At 40.1% G+C, this 19651-nt stretch overlaps 1 protein-coding gene across 4 annotated transcripts in view; it reads right to left on the reverse strand.

Annotated features, from left to right (window-relative positions):
* LOC130916718 (unconventional myosin-IXAa-like) overlaps positions 1-19651 on the reverse strand; it is a 255075-nt gene that overhangs the window by 184648 nt on the left and 50776 nt on the right. For all 4 annotated transcript variants that reach the window (XM_057837631.1, XM_057837630.1, XM_057837629.1 and 1 more), the window contains exon 2: positions 17134-18107. In XM_057837631.1, coding sequence (XP_057693614.1) covers positions 17134-18036 — 903 coding nt within the window. In that variant the 5' untranslated portion in view covers positions 18037-18107. The remainder of the gene's footprint in view (positions 1-17133; positions 18108-19651) is intronic.

Here is a 19651-nt window from a genome sequence, read left to right on the forward strand (position 1 = left end):
CGGGCTATTTGGGGCCAGCCAGCTACACCTTCCCAGGCCTGAGAACACTAAAGGCACCAAAGTCTTTTAAAAGAGACATTTGGGAGAGGAGGGCCCAGGCACTACCTGGAACCATCCATCAGCCACAGGAGACAGGTCGTGTCCCTCGGGGGCCGAGGACATCTGGATGGGAAGCATCTGGTGGAGGGGCTCGGGCTTCAAAACAAGACCGCAAACAGGCTGTCATCTGGATTCAATGCCCATTGGTGGAGAACCAGGAAGCATTGCCATAACAATTATGAATCATTATACAACCCCTAGTAAAAAGTATGGAATCGCCAGTCTCGGACGAGCACTCACTCAGACATTTTATCATGTAGAACAAACTGAGATAAAAATCTTGAAAATAATGAATTAGTTCAAAAGTACAAATCTTTAGCATTCAGAAACACTAAAAGAAATGAATAAAAAACATTGTGGTGGCCAGTAAATGTTTCTTTTATAGAGCAAGTGCCGGTTAAATATATATGGAATCATGAGAAACAATTAAAGAAATAACAATCAAAACACATGTTTAGAATTTAGTAGCACAACCTCTGGCTTTTATGACAGCTTGCAGTCTCTGAGAAATGGACTTGATGAGTATTTTTCATCAATTTGGTGCCAACTCTCTTTGATTTCAGTTGCCAGATAATCCTTGCAGGTCGGAGCCTTGCTGTGTATACCATTTTTTTCAATATCCACCACAGGTTTTCAATAGGGTTGAGATCTGGGCTATTCGCAGGCCATGACATTGACTGGATGAGTCTTTCTCCAAGGAATGCTTTAACAGTTTTAGCTCTGTGGCATGATGCATTGTCATCTTGGAAAATGACAAACATTTTTTAAATTGAAGGGATAAGAAAGCTGTCTAAAACTTCAATGTAAACTTGATCATTTATTGAAGATTTAACCACAGCCATCTCCCCAGTGCCTTTGCCTGACATGCAGCCCCATATCATCAATGGACTGAGGGAATTTTGGGGGAAACTCTCTGGAATCTGAGGGAATCTCACTGGAACGGCACCGAATAAAAATTCCAGCATCATCACCTTGTCCAATGCAGATTCTTGACTCGTGACAAGGTGATGATGCTGGAACTTTTGTTTGGTGCTGTTCCAGTGAGATTTAGAAAGATGACTGCCTGAAGAAAACATCAAAATTCCCGCAGTCCATTGATGATCATTAATTGAAGATTTAACCACAGCCATCTCCCCAGTGCTTTTGCCTGACATATCAAGGACTGAGGGAATTTTCATGTTTTCTTCAGGCAGTCATCTTTGTAAATCTCACTGGAACGGCACCAAATAAAAGTTCCAGCATCATCACCTTGTCCAATGCAGATTCTTGACTCGTGACAAGGTGATGATGCTGGAATTTTTGTTTGGTGCCGTTCCAGTGAGATTTAGAAAGATGACTGCCTGAAGAAAACATCAAAATTCCCTCAGTCCTTGATATGTCAGATAAAAGCACTGGGGAGATGACTGTGGTTAAATCTTCAATGAATGCACAAGTTTCCTTGGAGAAAGACTGTTCTAGTCAATGTCATGGCCTGCAAAGAGCCCAGATCTCAACCCTATTGAAAACCTGAGGTGGAAATTGGAAAAAATGGTCCACAGCAAGGCTCCGACCAGCAAGGATGATCTGGCAACTGCAATCAAAGAGAGTTGGCACCAAATTGATGAAGAATAATTATTAGTGCTGCAACTATTAATCGATTAACTCGAGTATTCGATTAGAAAAAAAGATCAGAATAAAATTTTGCTGCTTCGAGTATTCGTTTGATTTAAGTGGCGTTGTAATGGTTTATTTTTAAAGTGTTTGCATTTAGTTTTATTGGTTTAGGTGGGTACTCTGCCTTCTTGTCTGCCTCATTTCACATGGCTGAATCCAGGTGCCCCCTGTTAAGACCAACATAAGCTACAATTTTGTTCGAGGTAATGTTTTTTTTTTTTTTTTTAATTGCATTCATTATTTAGTTTAAAGGTATTTTTAGCCTATTTTTCGTGGGAATATGTGTCTCAACCATTCGTTAAGAGCACTGTAAAAAAGTTAGCGTTTTACAGCATTTAAACTAGGGGACTTTTGCGATGTAAGTTAGCCAGTTGTTCTTTTGTTGTACATAGATCCTCATTTATTTATTTTTCATACCATTTGAGGCTCAGCTCAGGTAATTTAATTTTTCATGTTCCTTATCCGATTACTCGATTATTCGAACCAATGGTTCATTGATTAATCGACTACTAAAATAATCGATAGTTGCAACCCTAATACTCATCAAGTCCATGCCTCAGAGACTGCAAGCTGTCATAAAAGCCAGAGGTGGTTCTACTAAATACTAGAGATGTGTTTTGATTGTTATTTCTTTGTTTGTTTCTCATGATTACATATTTTTTTCCTCAGAATGGAGTGATTCTATATATATTTCCCTGCACTTGCTCTATAAAAGTAACATTTACTGACCACCACAATGTTTTTTAATAATTTCTTTTAGTGTTTCTGAATGCTAAAGAGTTGCACTTTTGAACTAATTCATTATTTTTTCAAGCTTTTTATCTGAGTTTGTTCTACATGATAAAATGTCTGAGTGAGTCCTCGTCCGAGACTGGCGATTCCATACTTTTTACTACCTTTATTACCTTCTATCGTCACTATCTTTAATTTTAATACAATACATATTATGCAAGTACACTGTACTCAACGCTGGAGAACCGATACTTATAGGTAGAGGAGTTCCGAAAAATCGATTATTACATGCATCGCGATTCGACACGTGACGATTCGATTACGATTCATAAAGGTTCAAAAACTATGTTTTTCCCTCATAACGTTATGGCAGCCGCTCGTAGCAGAACGAAATTCAAGACACGTCTGCCGCCGGGCACCGTTAAAAGGCGCGCGTACATCATGATGGATGCTGCTGGTTACTGAGAGAGAGATTTAGTCCTTTTTAAAAGACTGGAAAATAAAATTTGTGTATGAGAGAGGCAGGAACAGTGTATGAGAGAGGAAGGACCTGAAGCGCAACCCGGTGGTCGCGCTTTTGTGCGCAAGATATTTTTTTTAGAGCAAGAACGGAAGAGAGATAGTTTGTTGCTCCTTGTCATTTAGATGTGCAGCAGTAGTTTTAGGTAGGGCTGTCAAAGGTAGGGCTGAGTTAATTACAGCTTTGAAATAATTTATTCGTAATTAATCGCAATTCAAACCCTCTATAAAATATGCCAATTTTTCTGTAAATTATTGTTGGAACGGAAAGACACAAGACGGATATATACATTCAACATACGGTACATAAGTACTGTATTTGTTTATTATAACAATAAATCAACAAGATGGCATTAACATTATTAACATTCATTTAAAGTGATCCATGGATAGAAAGACTTGCAGTTCTTAAAAGATAAATGTTAGTACAAGTTATAGAAATTGTATATTAAAATCCCTCTTAATGTTTTCGTTTTAATAAAATTTGTAAAATTTTCAATCAAAAACAAACTAGTAGCTCGCCATTGTTGATGTCAATAATTACACAATGCTCGTTCATAGTGCTGAAACCCACAGTCGCACCCAAGTGCCAGCATAGGGCGACAAAACGCCCAAAAACACAAGTAACAAGTGCACAGTACACTGTTCTGTCATTTTAATCTGTTTGAGCGGGGCACGTGCGTTAATTGCGTCAAATATTTTAACGTGATATTTAAAAAAATAATTAATACCCGTTAACGCGATAATTTTGACAGCCCTAGTTTTAAGGCATTTCTAAGACCCGTGTGCATCTAAAAGAGGTGAGTACACGAACCCTCTTGTAATGTTTAGCCTTTATTGTTGTTGTTTCTGAGATGTTAATAGTTAGCGCCGAGCGCTAAGGTTATTAGCTAATTCGCTAACGTGTATTTCATAATTAAGTACTTTTTGTATTTCAAGATTAAGTACAGCGGTAACACGACAAACATGCGAAATAGTACAGAATTCTGTGAAAACAAAGTATATTGGTTAAAAGAACTCTTATTTCTAAAGACACTTTGTTTCCAGAAAATGTTGAATTCATCCCACCTGTGTAAATTTTATTGTATTGTTGAGAGAAATAAGTACTCCCTTTTAAAATGGTTAATGTTTTTGCACTTTCTTGTAAAAAAAAAATAATTAAAAAAGCAGCTGAAGAGCAGCTTTTTGTTGTATGGGCATGTTTCCATCGTTCCTGTTGAATCATTAGGATATTTTAAATAATGGACATAAATTTGTTGGCTACTGTATTAAGTAGTAATGTATGATGCATTGATAATCGCGATAACCGCGATCATCGTCATTACCGTGATCATCGTTTAATAATCGGATCGTAGCACCCTGTATCGTAATCGAATCGAATCGTGGGGTGCCTAAGATGGCACACCCCTACTTACAAGCCCCTTTGTGGCTTTTAGACATGGGGAGATAACCCGGGTTGGATCGACGAAAACAACACTGCTGAAAATCAACAGCAAATGACCTGAAATGCCCCAAAATTAAACTCTTTGGTTGCCATTGACCGCCATTGACGTCCAATTCATTTAAACTGGGAGGGTGGCAGCGAATGAACGAATGTTCATTCGCTGCCACCCTCCCAGTTTAAATGAATTGGACGTCAACTAGTAACAAACTCAATTCACAGCATAATGATGAAACACAATAACTGTTATATCACCATATTGTGATACCCAAAGGTCCCCCCCACTCATAGGTACAGTATGAAAATATTTTTCTTTCGAACGCGTCGTCTAAAGAAAGAGCGGACGAGCACAAATAGCCGCAAAAGCCGAGCGCTTCCCATCAGACTCCGCAGCTGACTTCCCGCTTGCCAGCGCCGTGGCCGCATCTCCACTGTCATCTCTGATCTCACATTACCCACCATCTGCGCTCAGTTATTGAAGACTTTATTTAACAAGGAGCTGGACGTGGTTAGGTGATATCACCCGTGTGATGTGTGACTGCGCCGCGGGCTGGCTCGACTTTGATTGAGGTTCAGCAAACCCATGAGATGACTGGCAAAGATACTGGGCAATTCTTGCACAGTCACGACAAATTTACAGTTAAATTAGGAGTTTTCTCGTCATGTAAGAGTCACGCTGTCCTTGAAATGTTAGCTGTTTTTTTCCATTTGATTCACAGGCAATGAGTTAAGCAGAATCAAGCAGAAAACATTACAAGATCACACTTACGATGACCCCTGCAAGGACATGGAGGTCTGACCCTCGCCGACTGATTAATTCAGTCAAACAGGACGTAAGTGCACATTTGTTCCAATTTGAAGACTTCACTTAGACATGACAATTATAGTAATAGTGAGACGCGAACACCTGATGCCTCAACATTCAGAGGTTGCGCTAGACATTTTCGTTGTCTGTCATTTTGACTGACAGGGTCATAAAAATCCGGTCATAGTCTATTTTTACCCGTCACTTAAATTTTCAAAATAATAATGATGACATATTCAATAGTATTTAGTTTTCATTCATTTTTAATTAATATTGTAACGCTTGCTTGGCGGCGAAAAATTAGACACGGAAGTCGTGGTATTTTTCTCCCTTTTTACTCTGCTTACCGCCAACAACTCCACCCCCAAAGAAAAGGAGGCAACGATATAGACCCCAATCACCAACGTCACACAATGATCTTAATTGTGGTTGTCAGCCCAAAATCTTCTAAATATATATTAAATGCATCTTACCAGATATAAAAAGGCTACTACATAGTCTGTGGTGATCGTTTGGTGCCCAGATTTCTTGTCGAATTACAGCAGTCCATCTCGCTCTCATCTTCGCGTCTCTCAGAATAAGGTAGAACTTCAAGTCTCTCCGTCTATCTTCTTTGTTACAGCAACCAACCGCCACACACGCCTTCACCATTTTGATTATTAATATTAACGAGCAGAAAAACACGCCGTAATAGGAGGCATGTACGTAGCGGTAATGTATAAACATGACGGGCTGACACACAATATGGCGGCTCCGGTCAGGGGGGCGGAGTTGTGACGTCATGTGATTGGGGTCTATACACAGGCGGCAATCTTGTCCATCAATTGGATGACGCGCTGGCACACCGGGTGCACCAATAAGAACCTCGCGTTGATGTGTCAATCATGGTGCCGCCGCCAGACCCCGGTTACACTACAATATTCTGACAGAATAGCCAACGACGTCATGCATTAAGAGAGACAATAGCTAATTAATATGCTAACTCGCCACCCTGTGGTCTGGGGTGTGAATTGAAACCTGTCAAAATGACTGACGGACTTCAGCTTTTTCCGTCACCGTTTTAAAAAACTGGTCAACGACGGAAAATATCCGGTTAACGCGCCCCCTGCCTCAACATACACATTAATTACCTAACAAAAATCTTGGCTAAATCAGGGACAAAGGCTCGACTGCATTTAATTCACCATTTTGATAAGAAATACAATACAGGGTATGTCGCTCAATTCCCCATAATTGAGTCAAATGCTTATATACTCTATATATACTGTATATGGCGGAAAACACAGACAAGACTGAAAAACAGTTTCTGCTCTTGCACCCCTCTTGAAAAAAACTGATATATTTTAAGCCAAAAGAATTGTTGTGTTTGATAGAACAATATGTCTATATGCTGACATAGCAGATTCATGACGCATTAAGCCCCCGAACTTTATAGAGTGGGGCAAATAAATATTTAGTCAACCACTAATTGTGCAAGTTCTCCCACTAGAAAATATTATGCCCCTTTCCCACTGAAACTAGTGGGTCAACGCGCGTTTTTCCAAGCCGACGCAACCCACTAGCAATTGGCATTTGGCACCTTTCCCATTGACAAAAAAAAAGCTGCGTCTTTTTTTTTTTTTTTTTCCCACCCGTCTAACCCCCAACCCCTCCTCAGCCGTGCATAAGGTTCGTGACGTCACCACGCTAAGATGCGCTTCGACAAGTGCAGGTCTACAATTTTGTCTCTGGTGTCCTTCGACAGCTCTTTGGTCTTGGCCATAGTGGAGTTTGGAGTGTGACTGACTGAGTTTGTGGACAGGTGTCTTTTATACCGATAATGAGTTAAAACAGGTGCCATTAATACAGGTAACGAGTGGAGCCTTGCTAGACCTCGTTAGAAGAAGTTAGACCTCTTTGACAGCCAGAAATCTTGCTTGTTTGTAGATGACCAAATACTTATATTCCTTATATAATACCTATTTTCCACTCTAATTTGGAAATAAATTCTTTAAAAATGAAACAATGTGATTTTCAGTTTTTTTTTCACAATCTGTCTCTCATGGTTGAGGTTTACCCATGTTGACAATTACACGCCTCTCTAATCTTTTCAAGTAGGAGAACTTGCACAACTGGTGGTTGACTAAATACTTATTTGCCCACACACACAGTATATTATCTGTCTGTCTGCCCTACAGACAATAACAAGGCAAAGGCTAACAAGGCTAGTGTTTCCCTTTGCTTTTTAGATTGCAGTAGTAAATACTAAATTCTGAAAAGAACCAATTTCATCACGATCCGCTCTAGTATTAATTGGACAACAATGTGACACCTAATGCAATGAAAAATGCTGAGCAATATTGAAAATTTTGATCATTTTGATGCTAAAACATTTCAGATATCTGAATAAAAACATTCTGTTCAATCCAGCAGCATATGTAAAAGATAACCATGTTGATCAATGTTTTTTGCTTCCATTGATTTGATCGTTGTGTAGCCAGTATATACATTGATCCAGATTGATGTATCATCACACCCCTAGTAAATTTAGTTGTACTGTCTGCCTTGCAGACAATAGCAAGGCTGGGCAACCAAAGATAATTTACGTTTGCTTTTAAATGATTGTAAATACAGACAGACAGTTGCTACTTACCAAATACAATAACACTGACGATTCATTTTGACCGGGACCGCTGCCAGCTGCTCCCATTCTAAATGAATTTGACGTCTATCGCTGTCAATAGCGTACCACACAAATGTTATTTTCAGACCATGAAATCGCCATCGTAACACGGAAGTGGGACATTATACACATGACCTCGCATACAAAACATTATTATTTCTGCTTGTTTTCTCCAGTAATCTTTAAAAAAATAACATGCCGTTCAAACACTGCTGCTATGGAACTTGTAGAAACGACTCTTGACATTACGACTTATCGAGGATGTTTTCTTCATACGTTTCCCGAAACCAAAAACCCGGTGGGAAAAACGTGAAGAATGGATCAACTTGCGCGGACGTCCAAGAGACCAGTTTAACGCCAGCAAGGTGAAGCCATTCACATTTCATATGCAGTAAACATTTTGTTGAGGGCCATGGTCCTTGAGAGGACAAAGAAGTAAACCATTTTGATATTTTTACTTATTTTTTAGTGTGGCGTTTTGCCGTGCTGCTTCCGTCTGACAATGAATGACCTAGAAACAAAATTAAAATGGTATCTGACTGCCACTGTTACCTTTTCTGTTGTAAAAAAAAAAAACAACTTTAGTATGGCAGAAGTGTAAATAAATTATAGAATCAAGATTTGTTATTTAAATGAAAAAAATAAACGTGTTCGTTGGCTGTCACTGAGTAGCGTTTGCGATCGCTATACAAAAATAGCAATTTAAATTACCCCCAAGAACGGTCTGAGATGTAAAACAACCAGACGTTATAATATATAAGAAAGACAGGGCATATGGTGGTAAAGGATAGATTGTTGAAACAGGAGAATGTCATTGTCAGTGGCGTAAGGCAATGCACACAAGAAAACCTCTTGAACTACTGAAAGGCAAAGAAAACTGTTTTAGCAGTTATTTCTATAACATATAGAAAAACTTTTTAAAAATTGAAGTTATTGTAAACATTTTTTAAATAAGATATAAGTAACATACATTCAGAAAAATAGGTACAAATGACTTATATTATGAAAAGCGAAATGGAATATATTTTGAAGATCACACAAACATTGACTTTTTTAAATCATAAGGAAATGAATCAGTAGCCTAACATCAGTGAACAAATTAGGGCTGCCAAACGATTAAATTTTTTAATCGAGTTAATCACAGCTTAAAAATTAATTATTGTAATTAATCGCAATTCAAACCATCTATAAAATATGCCATATTTTTCTGTAAATTATTGTTGGAATGGAAAGATAAGACACAAGACGGATATATACATTCAACATACTGTACATAAGTACTGTATTTGTTTATTATAACAATAAATCAACAAGATGGCATTAACATTATTAACATTCTGTTAAAGCGATCCATGGATAGAAAGACTTGTAGTTCTTAAAAGATTAATGTTAGTACAAGTTATAGAAATGTTATATTAAAACCCTTCTTAATGTTTTCGTTTTAATAAAATTTGTAAAATTTTTAAACAAAAAATAAACTAGTAGCTCGCCATTGTTGTCAAAAATTACACAATGCTCATGGTGCTGAAACCCATAAAATCAGTCGCACCCAAGCGCCAGCAGAGGGCGACAAAACACCAAAAAACACAAGTAACAAGTGGACATGACAATGTGCTGTCATTTTATTCTGTTTGGGCGGGGCATGTGCGTTAAATGCGTCAAATATTTTAATGTGATTTAATTTTTAAAATTAATTACCGCCCGTTAACGCAATAATTTTGACAGCCCCAGAACAAATATAAGTCCAAAGTGCACAATGACAGCCAAGATGTTCTGAACCTCCCCAGCAGAGCAAATATAACTAAATATGATGAATACGCCTCCTCAACTCTTTCGTTGCTCTTAAAGATTTGATCCATTTTATGTTGCATTGCCCTTTTTTGTCGCATCAATTCAACAACCTTTTTTTTTTTTTGCTGTTCCAGAAAACATGCACAGCCTCTCTGCTGATCACATGTCAGAATGTCAGCCAATTGAACGGATAAATGAGTCCAGGCGTTTTGCTTTGCTGTGTGCATTCGCACATTGACGTGACTCATCATTGTCAGAAATCGGTTGAAACGGATTACGCTACACAAGCACTTTATTACGCTCGTTGTTAACACTCGTGTATATAAATCTAACGTTGGTAGATTGTTTTCTTCTTGGAGATGAAATGCATGTGTGGCAGCTTAGCATTTTTATTTATTTTTTTACATAGCATTTTAACAGTTGCCGTCATATTTTCAGAAACAAAGCACCGTGTACCGGAACAGCATTCCGGCCCTGAATCTTATACCGGAACTGCATTCTGGCTAGAGATGTCCCGATCCGATATCTGGATCGGATCGGACGCTGATATAGGCAAAAAAATGCGTATCGGTATCGGATCGGCCGACAGGGAAAAATTCCGATCCAGACTTTCGATCCAGTTTTTTTTTTTTTATAGTCCGGTCCGGATTTTCCAGTGTACCGACTTACATAATCCATTCCAGTTTTTGCTTCGGTTTCCCGAAAATCCGGTCCGCATTTTACTCACACCTTCAACACACTACATTACCGTCTCCCAAATGACTGAGAGACTATCGGTAAAAATGTCAGCTGTGTGGGATTATTTCACTTTAAAGGACGACAAAAACGAAGAGGCAGAGTGCAACATATGCCACAATAAAGTCAAGCGTGGTGGTAAAGCTGTAAGAAGTGTTAAAACAACTAAACTAATCAAGCCTTTATCGAAATACCACCACAAACAATACAAGGAGTATGAGGAGTATATGAGGAGTATAAGGAGAAAACCGAAGACAGAAAGAAAGGTCATACGCAACGAACACTGGCAGAAACTTTTACTATGCGTGACAAACTGGCACTTGACAGTCCCAAAGCCCAGGGAAGAGTCATTGCCGAAGGAATCATTCTGGATGACGAGCCATTATCTCTCGTGAGTAAAGTGGGATTTAGACGCATCAGGCAGACTTTTTTCAAAAAATATATATTCATATATTTATACTAAAACGATGTATGTATGTATGTACTTTTCCAGCGTTATTTCGGAGTGTAAATGCATTTATAATGATAAAAATATGTAGAGTATTTAAACATTGAGAAAACTTTTTCTGACAACTCGAGGAGATTAAAATAAATGTGAAATCCACTATCCACCTGTTAGAACACACATGCAAATATAAAATATATAAATGTTTATTGAATATCCATCTTACAGTCTTGTCTAACTGGGAGAATTTGTTACAAAAGACAGGCTATAATTTGTTATCATTATGCATATATGCACTGGCGTCACCAAACGTGATCACACAAAACGTAACCACGCATCGCTCCTGAGTCCTCACAAATAAAGCATAAAATTTTGTTTTTTTCAGGCTCGTGCCAACAAATAAAACATAAAATTTGGGGGGGGTTTTCGGGCTGGGCAAGCAAATCAAAGGGAGTGTGTAATAGTTAATAGTTTGAGGTTGTTTGTGTGTTTTGCTTTTTTAAGACAGTTTACAATATTATTAGCATGTTTTACTGTCTGAATATGTCATTTCTGTTTGTTATTTATAATGTTTTGTGTTTATCATTTAATAAACAGGTCAGTTTCTTGTTACCAACCATTATGTGTTATTCCAACTCACCTAATTCAGCTGGCAAATTGTTATCAAGACTACTAAAACCCTTTTCAACATGAGTCTGACAACTAAGTAAGGAGGCTAAATAACTTTAAACTTTAATAGACCCTACCCACGTGACGTCACAACCCTTTCCTCCTGACTGGTGCCGCTCAATTGTCCGTCAACACATCATGTTTACCTGTTACGGCTACGTACATTCCTCCTATTTACGACGTGTTTTTCTGCTCGTTAACATTAATAATCAAAATGGTGAAGGCGTGTGTGGCGGACGGTTGCAATAACAGAGAAGATAGACGGAGAGACTTGAAGTTCTACCGGATTCCGAGAGACCCGGAGAGAAGAGAGCGAGATGGGCTGCTGCAATTCGACGAGAAAACTGGGCTCCAAACGACTACTACAGATTATGTAGTAGTCATTTTATATCTGGTAAGATGCATCTAATATATATTTAGAGGGTTTTGGGCTGACAACCACAATTAAGATCATTGCTAAGCTAATCGCCGACAACATACACGTATGTATGTAGTGAGAGTGCTATCGCTAAACCGTATAAACATTAAAAGCCCTAACTCCATTGACAAACGACATGAAATACATTAGACTTGACAGTGGATGTTAGCAATAACAAAAGATTTTGAATAGAAAATTTCGTAACTCACCTTTCCAAGCGCAAGATAGATTCCTGCCGAATTTTCGTGGACGAGGACCTGTTTCACCCAACCAGCAACGAAGTATTTATAAGCCTCCAAGCTCTTAAAGTTTTTCAAACTTTCGTGAGAATAGGCTGATTTTGTGTGGACCAGATAGTTGTACTTATCAGGCTAGCTAGCAGATGTCAGGCAAATACGGCGGAGACAGCGGGTCGAAAAACATCGATTTAGGCATCAAATATGGATCTGGCGAATGGATAAACTGAAGCTTTTCCACATAACGCCTTTTATGCAACGCATCAAGTGAGTTTACAGCATCCGAAAGCACCGGGTCTTCCATGAAATGCATTATAAATTGCTCGATCAATTGAGACCATTGATAATACAGACACAAAATGACGGACAAGGGGGCGGAACCATACAGCGAGCACGTGATTTTGTGACGTCGGTGGGTAGGGTCTATACATGCTCAGAGAGGCCGGTATCGGTATCGGCTAGTATCGGTATCGGATCGGAAGTGCAAAACAATATCGGTATCGGATCGGAAGTGCAAAAACCTGGATCGGGACATCCCTAGTTCTGGCCCTGAATCTTATACCGGAACTGCGTTCCTGACCGTTCTGGCCCACTTTCACCCCTGAGTACTCCCAATTCAAATGGATTAACCGTCCAATTCGCGCCTTCAATCACTAACATTTCCCAATTTTCTGTACGGAGCCAAAACGCCACAGCAGCTGCACTCGTCAGCTGCGTTCACGTTTTCTAGATGACGAAGCCAACAAGCCGAGCAACAATCCTGTGAGTCAACATGCACAGCTGCATGCAGACAAGACATCCACATGCATCCTGACAGGATGTCGCATACCGGACAACTCCACAGTCGCCACGGGGAATTTACACCAAAAAATAATAATAAATAGTCCTGAGTTTACTAGGTCACGTCTGTCCAGCTGCGAATGCCACAAATCTAAGTCATTTAGAGGCAAACATTCCCCAATGAAATTCCATAATCAATAATCCATTATTGATTTTCTAATCCGGGGTGGATTAGGCAACATTTCATGAGCTTTTTCTTTTCCATCAATACAGAGATGGAGCAAACGGGTTTTCTAGGTCATATCACACATCGCTTCTACGTATATGAGTGTCATATGTGCTAAAAATAGGACGCGGGATGTTTCTAATCTGTTTCATGCCTTCGCTCATGAGCTCAGTCAGGCATTCCGAGGCCAATGGAATAACCTGCTGCCTTCTCTTCGGATTTCATCAGGGCTTTTGTCACTTCCACATCTAATTTGGAGCATATGAGCGGGAAGCGGGGAGGCAGCTGCATGCCAACTAGCAGGGATTTCCTGACTAAATTAAATCAAATGGCCGATACTGTTTTTTTTCCCCCAGACGTAATTCACGCTGGTATTTTCCCTTGGAACTGTTAATTAATTGTATTTTTTTTTCCCTGCTGAGGATAAAGAATATACGCATATGAAAGTTACTATATTGTTATATATTTTTGTGTTTAACTATTTATTGTTTAACTTATTCACTTCTATTGATGGCAATAGACGTCCAACCCAACCCTCCCGGTCAAAATGGAGTAGACGTCTATCACCGTCAATGGCAGTGAATGCTCTAAATTCTGAAGCCCAGCTATCACTCTTAAATTTCTATTTTTTTTTTTTAATGTGGGCGTTCTGGTTTTTATGATGCCAGAGGTGCTGTACCTCTCCCTCCTCACCAGAGTTGAGGATGTACAGTATCTCAAGCTAGGCTGCACTTCATCTTGCTTGTTCGGAAACACGGTGATATTTGTTTTCTTATCTTGGCAAGAGAGAATATGCAATGTTGTTTTAGCTTTTAGAGGTCTGTGCTGAGCGATCATCAGACGCTAAATGTAACTCGTAGCGTTAGTGTAGCATTTGCATTCAGATTAGCATTAGCTTCAGAATGGTGAGCGTCCTCTTAACCCCTTCAGACCCGCATTTTTTCTGGTGGCCCCAAAAAAAATCTTCGCTGATTTTTACTCTACTGAAGTACCAGAACAAAGTGCAATTTTTTGGGTAGGGAATATTTCATGCTTTTACTGGTTATTTTTAATGTTAAAGTTACATTGTTTTTATTGAGAAATGAGCACTTACATTTGCCTTTTTTGAAGTTGTGTTTTGTCTCAGCCATTTTAAAGAGCCAAAGTTGCGAAACCTCATGATTTGATTTCGATGGATAAAGTTCTGTCCAATCATCTCCTAGAAGTGGAGATAGCAACTAAATTTGGTGTATTTTCTTTTTATTTAGAGGTGTGAACGTGTCATGTCCTTCAACAGCATGCTAAGGTCTGAAGATGTTAAAGAGCATATGACACCAGAAAAAAAGTCTTAAATGGCATTATTATGTGAATTAGAATCATATTTTGAGACGATTCGACTATATACAACAATTTAGCAAAGTGCAGATGACGAGAAATTAGTCTTTTAATCTGCCGGTTAGCCACGCCTACCATTATAGGGCTTTAGCGTCCCCAACAGGTGGATGACGTCAGCGGTAGACTGGGCTCATCGGTTTTACTATTCAGCCCATTGGGGGGGAATTGTTCAGCACGAGGAAAACGCGACGAAGAGAGCCGCAAAACGTCATTGTTTCTGTCTCTTTACTTCCATATTTTTACAGGATATTCTTTTTATCCAAGTATTTTCCCCAATTGCTAAATAAATGTCATGGTCAAGACAAATAACAATCTTGTGCTAAATGGAATATGAAATAATAAAAATCCATTTATTCAAGACGACATGGCAAAATTACTACATAATGGTCAAAACTGTCGGCTTCACCTTTACTGTCGCACCTCCCGAACGATATTTTATGACACCTAAATCGGACATATGTCATTTCCCTTCCCCGGCTTCGGAGAATGTAAACAAACCAGAAGGAGTGACAGCTAGCCGACATGCTAACCCGAACCGAGGGATGTTTCAAAGTCTTCGAAGTGGAAAATCACACATAACTAGCCTGGATTATTTGACATGACGACCCGGTTGTCGATTGTCTTCGCGGATCGGCAAAACGCCCGGCGGAGAGCAATTTACAGTTCGTTCCCGGGAGGAGGGTGGCTGGAGTTGTTGTGCAGCTAACGTGCTAACAGCTAACTACTAACGAGCATGAGGAGAGCTTTTTACATGCCTATCAATGATCAAATGTAAGTAGTCCTTTATTTAAAGGAATTTTGTAGTGTTTACTTTGTAATCACTGTATTCGTATTTGACATAATACAAAACAAGATGTTTACTCACTTCCTCGTAAGTCCAATGGTCCCACAGTAAATATCCACGGTGAATGGGAACCTTTTGAAACTCCAAAAAGGCGCATACGCCTCTCCCGCACACAGAATGATTTTTCTGCAGCCGTTTGGCTGGCGTGATGCGAAAAATAAACGTATTAATCCGCAAAATCAGCTGAATCCTTCGTCCTCATACACAACAGTACACTGTAGCGTGAAGAGGACGTCTTCTACCGTACACGTCACAGCGCCCTCCTCCTCAATGCAAGACCGAAGCCGGAAGTCACTCATTTTCCTGGCGCGGGATTAAAAAAACTAAATATATATAGCGATCGCTTCCACACACATCCAAGCGGTCCATATCATTCAGGAGCATAAAATACCGCGTGTATTATGAAATAAACATGCTTTTTCGTGTCACAGGCACTTTAAAACACTGGCCAGTCTAAAGCAGAGCCACTTGGCTATTCTGGTCAGTAAGTCTAGAGGATGTTAAACGCTCGGAAAACTTAAGCTAACAAACAGTTTGTAGCTTCTAGGTAGGCTGAATTAAAATAATGTACTGTTTTTCTTGCTGAGTGTGTATTATCGTTGGCGTTGTCCTTGTAGACGCTACATTATGTGCTAATCTGTCTATGTTAGTTCGAAAATGTTGGAAACCTTTATCTATTTTAGGACTAAAACTTTTTAATTTTACAGATGTAAACATTTTGAGTAACTGTCGACTAAAACTAGATGAAATTTGCATGAGATTTCGTTGACTAAAATTGACGAAAACATTTTGAAATGACTAAAATATGACCAAGACTAATAAGTATTTTTGTCCAAAAGACTAAAACAAAGACAAAAGTTAAAAGCGCTGCCAAAGACAGCACTGGTGACCAGTGTTGTTTTTGGCAGCGCTTTTAATTTTTGTCTATATTAACTTTGGGTGGAACTGTTTATATGTATATTTTTTGCTTAAAATTTTATAAAATTTGTGTAGCCAGGTTTTCTCCAATTTTATCAAATTTGAGTGGTGCAGCTTATAGTAAAGTGAGGCTTATATGTGTAATTTTTAGGGTATTAATGAAATTCGGTTGGCGACTTGGCACAGTTTTTGTATATGTCATTTTTCCTAAAATTTTATGAAATTTGGGTGATGTGGTATATATGTGTATTTTTTGCTTCAATTCTATTACATTTTGGTGGTGCGGCTTATGTGTATTTTTTTTTTTTGATTGGGGCAGTTTGTGCATTTTTTTTCTTAGATTTTATTCAATTTGGTGGCGCATTTTGTGTATTTTTCTTAGATTTCATTAAATTTGGTGACGCATCTTGTGTATTTTTTTCTTGGTTTGAAGAAACTTGGGTGGTGCAGTTGATACGACTTTTTTTTTTGCTTAAATTTTTGTTACATTTGTTTGGTGTGGCTTGTGTAATTTTTTTCTTGATGAATGCAGTTTGTGTATTTTTGTTTCTTACATTTTTTTAAAGTTGGTGGCGCATCTTGTGTATATGTTTGCTTGTTTTATATTTGGAATTTGGGTGGTGAGGCTTATAATCAGGTAGTTTACGGTAATCAATTAAACAGCTTGAAGCTTTTATTCTCCCAAAAAAAAAAAAATGTAACTCATATATAAATGTAGTTACTTAACAGCCAACCTACATGCACGTGAACAACAAGGTACAGTAACACCGTTGCTTTGCGTCTTACCTCAAGCACAGGCCCCGCCCCCAGGATGATCTGCTCCACGCCGCTAGCGAAACCCTTCTGGCTGAGTGCGGTCAGGTGATGAATAAGAAAGTTGGTGCTCTGCGTCTTCCCGGAGCCGCTTTCTCCAGAGATGACGATGCACTGATTCCGCCGTCGCTGCAGCATGGCGTGGTAGGCCACGTCTGCCACGGCGTAGATGTGCGGCTCCAGTTTACCCAGCGTGTGGTTGTCATACAGTTTGACATACTTGGGGTTATATATGGGCAGGAATTGAAAGGGGTTGACTACGATGAGGATGCTCCCGACGTAAGTGTAGATCTTCTCTTGGCGGAAACGCGCCCGCAGGCTCTCCAGTAGGGCGCGCTCGGTCAGTTCCGGTAGAGCGCAGAGGTCAGTCGGGGGGTCGCTGCCCGCCGGCTGGGGGAGGAAACCCCGCTCCACCATGCGTCGCCGCTCCTCGGTCACCCGCAGCCACATCTGCAGGCTGCCGCCATAATGAATGGACCCATCCAGGTTCTTTTCCCGTAGTAGGAAGCGGTAGTCATCACCGCTGCCCAGGCCGGCACGGTTTTCCAAGGCGCTCCTGGGCCAAAGCATCATGCGCTGCACCGGGCAGTCGCCGGGGTTGAGGATCCACTCCTCGCCTCCAAACTCCTTGACCTCAGCCAGCACGTAGCACTTGGTGCGGTCCAGGCGCAGCCGCTGAATGAGGCAGTCGATGGCCTCGGCCGCCGTGGTGTTCTTGCGGGCGCCGACGGGGCAGTAGATGGTGCCCTCGGCCAGGGAGCCCGGGTACACGCGCAGGGTGAACTCCTGGTCCTCCAGGCGCCGCCGCATGCTGCCGCTGGCGGCGGCCGGGTTGGCGCTGCTGGCATAGCTGCAGCTGCCATCTTGGAAGCTCATGGTGGCGCAGCCGCTCCCATCAGCACAGCGCTCTCACCTGGCCCGCTGGGGCCAACTCAGGACATACCAACCTGGATAAGACAAAAAGTCCTGTTTAAAATGGACATCCAGGCCACATTTACAGTACATCTGAACATTTGAAATGAGTAGAGTTCGATATTATTGGGTAGTTGATAATATCGGATAATATTAGCCAATATGCATGTAGCCTTCAAAGTGAATGTAGAAGCCTTCTGCCTTTGTACATGGGCTGGTCACAGCTTAGCACAGCAGTTATGCTTATTGACCATAGATGTTTCCAAACTCATATGATTGGGATTTGTTATGTGAGCATGATCATTTGGAAAGCATCCAGTGGGGCATCACATCCAATTAGCCATAATATGTCAAGTCCACGACCGAATATATCGGTATCGGTTTTATATCAGTCACAGATTTTTGGAGTTGGACAATATCTGGATATCGGTTAAAAAGTTGTTATCGGACAAATCTAGAAATGAGTTTATCACTAGTAGATGTCAAATCCATTTAAAGTGGGAGGGTTGCCAGCAACTGAACAAACATTCAACGCCATCGGTCAATTTCAGTCAACGTCAGTAGATTGTTTTCTAATTCAAATATGCAAAAAAAAAAAAAACTGACGAATTGAGGGATATTGACAAATATTATTTGATTATACTGAATTGTAGGGATGTCCCGAAGACATATTTGTGGACCCGATTCAGTCGGAGTCGTCTAATTTTCAGGATCTGCCTATACTGATTCCCGATCCGATACCTCAGCACCGTCTTAAGCGAAGCAGCATCCAAATAATAATAATTATCCAATTATTTCCATCCTGCAGACATGCTCGTTCTTGTATGATGCTATCTTAGCGTTAGCTTCCCGCAGTAGCTACGAGAAGGTTTGCCTTCCAACAGTGTTTACTACCGCTGTTTTTGCCCGTGTTGCTATGTTTGGTAGTGCGAAACACCTGGATTTCTTTTTTTCGCAATATCCTTGTACATATGCGATATTTTGTTGCTTTGTAACAAAAAAAAAAAATTTAAAAACACAAACCTTTTCACCCAATTACCATCATCTGAAGATTTTTTTATCTGGAAAAAATGACCAAAAACATTTTTGAGGCTCTACTCTGCACCCCAAAGGTTTTGTTGTTTGCTCCAAAGAAATGTTAAAATTAGTGTTGCACTGAAAAAGATAGTAGTATCGGAAGGGGTTCCGATACGATCACATGATCGGAAATCGGGCCGATGGCGCCGTTTTTAAGAGGATTGAAATCGGGTGAAAAAGATTAGGTTTTTAAAATATATGCAGTCCAGGCCTGTCTGCGGTTCGCTAGAGAGCATTTGGATGATCCAGAAGAGGACTGGGAGAATGTGTTATGGCCTGGACGTGTACTTTTTTCAGCAGGGGGACTGGCAGAGCAGGATTTGAGTCTCTGACGGCGCATTGTGTTACTGATAGTAGCCTTTGTTACTGTGGTCCCAGCTCTCTGTAGGTCATTTTCTAGGTCCGCCCGTGTGGTTCTGGGATTTTTGCTCACCGTTCTTGTTATCATTTTGACGCCACGGGGTGAGGACGGAATTGAAAGTGTGTATTGCTCAACGACAGC

Source organism: Corythoichthys intestinalis, chromosome 5 (genome assembly GCF_030265065.1).
Source record: "Corythoichthys intestinalis isolate RoL2023-P3 chromosome 5, ASM3026506v1, whole genome shotgun sequence".
In the NCBI taxonomy this organism is placed as follows: domain Eukaryota; kingdom Metazoa; phylum Chordata; class Actinopteri; order Syngnathiformes; family Syngnathidae; genus Corythoichthys; species Corythoichthys intestinalis.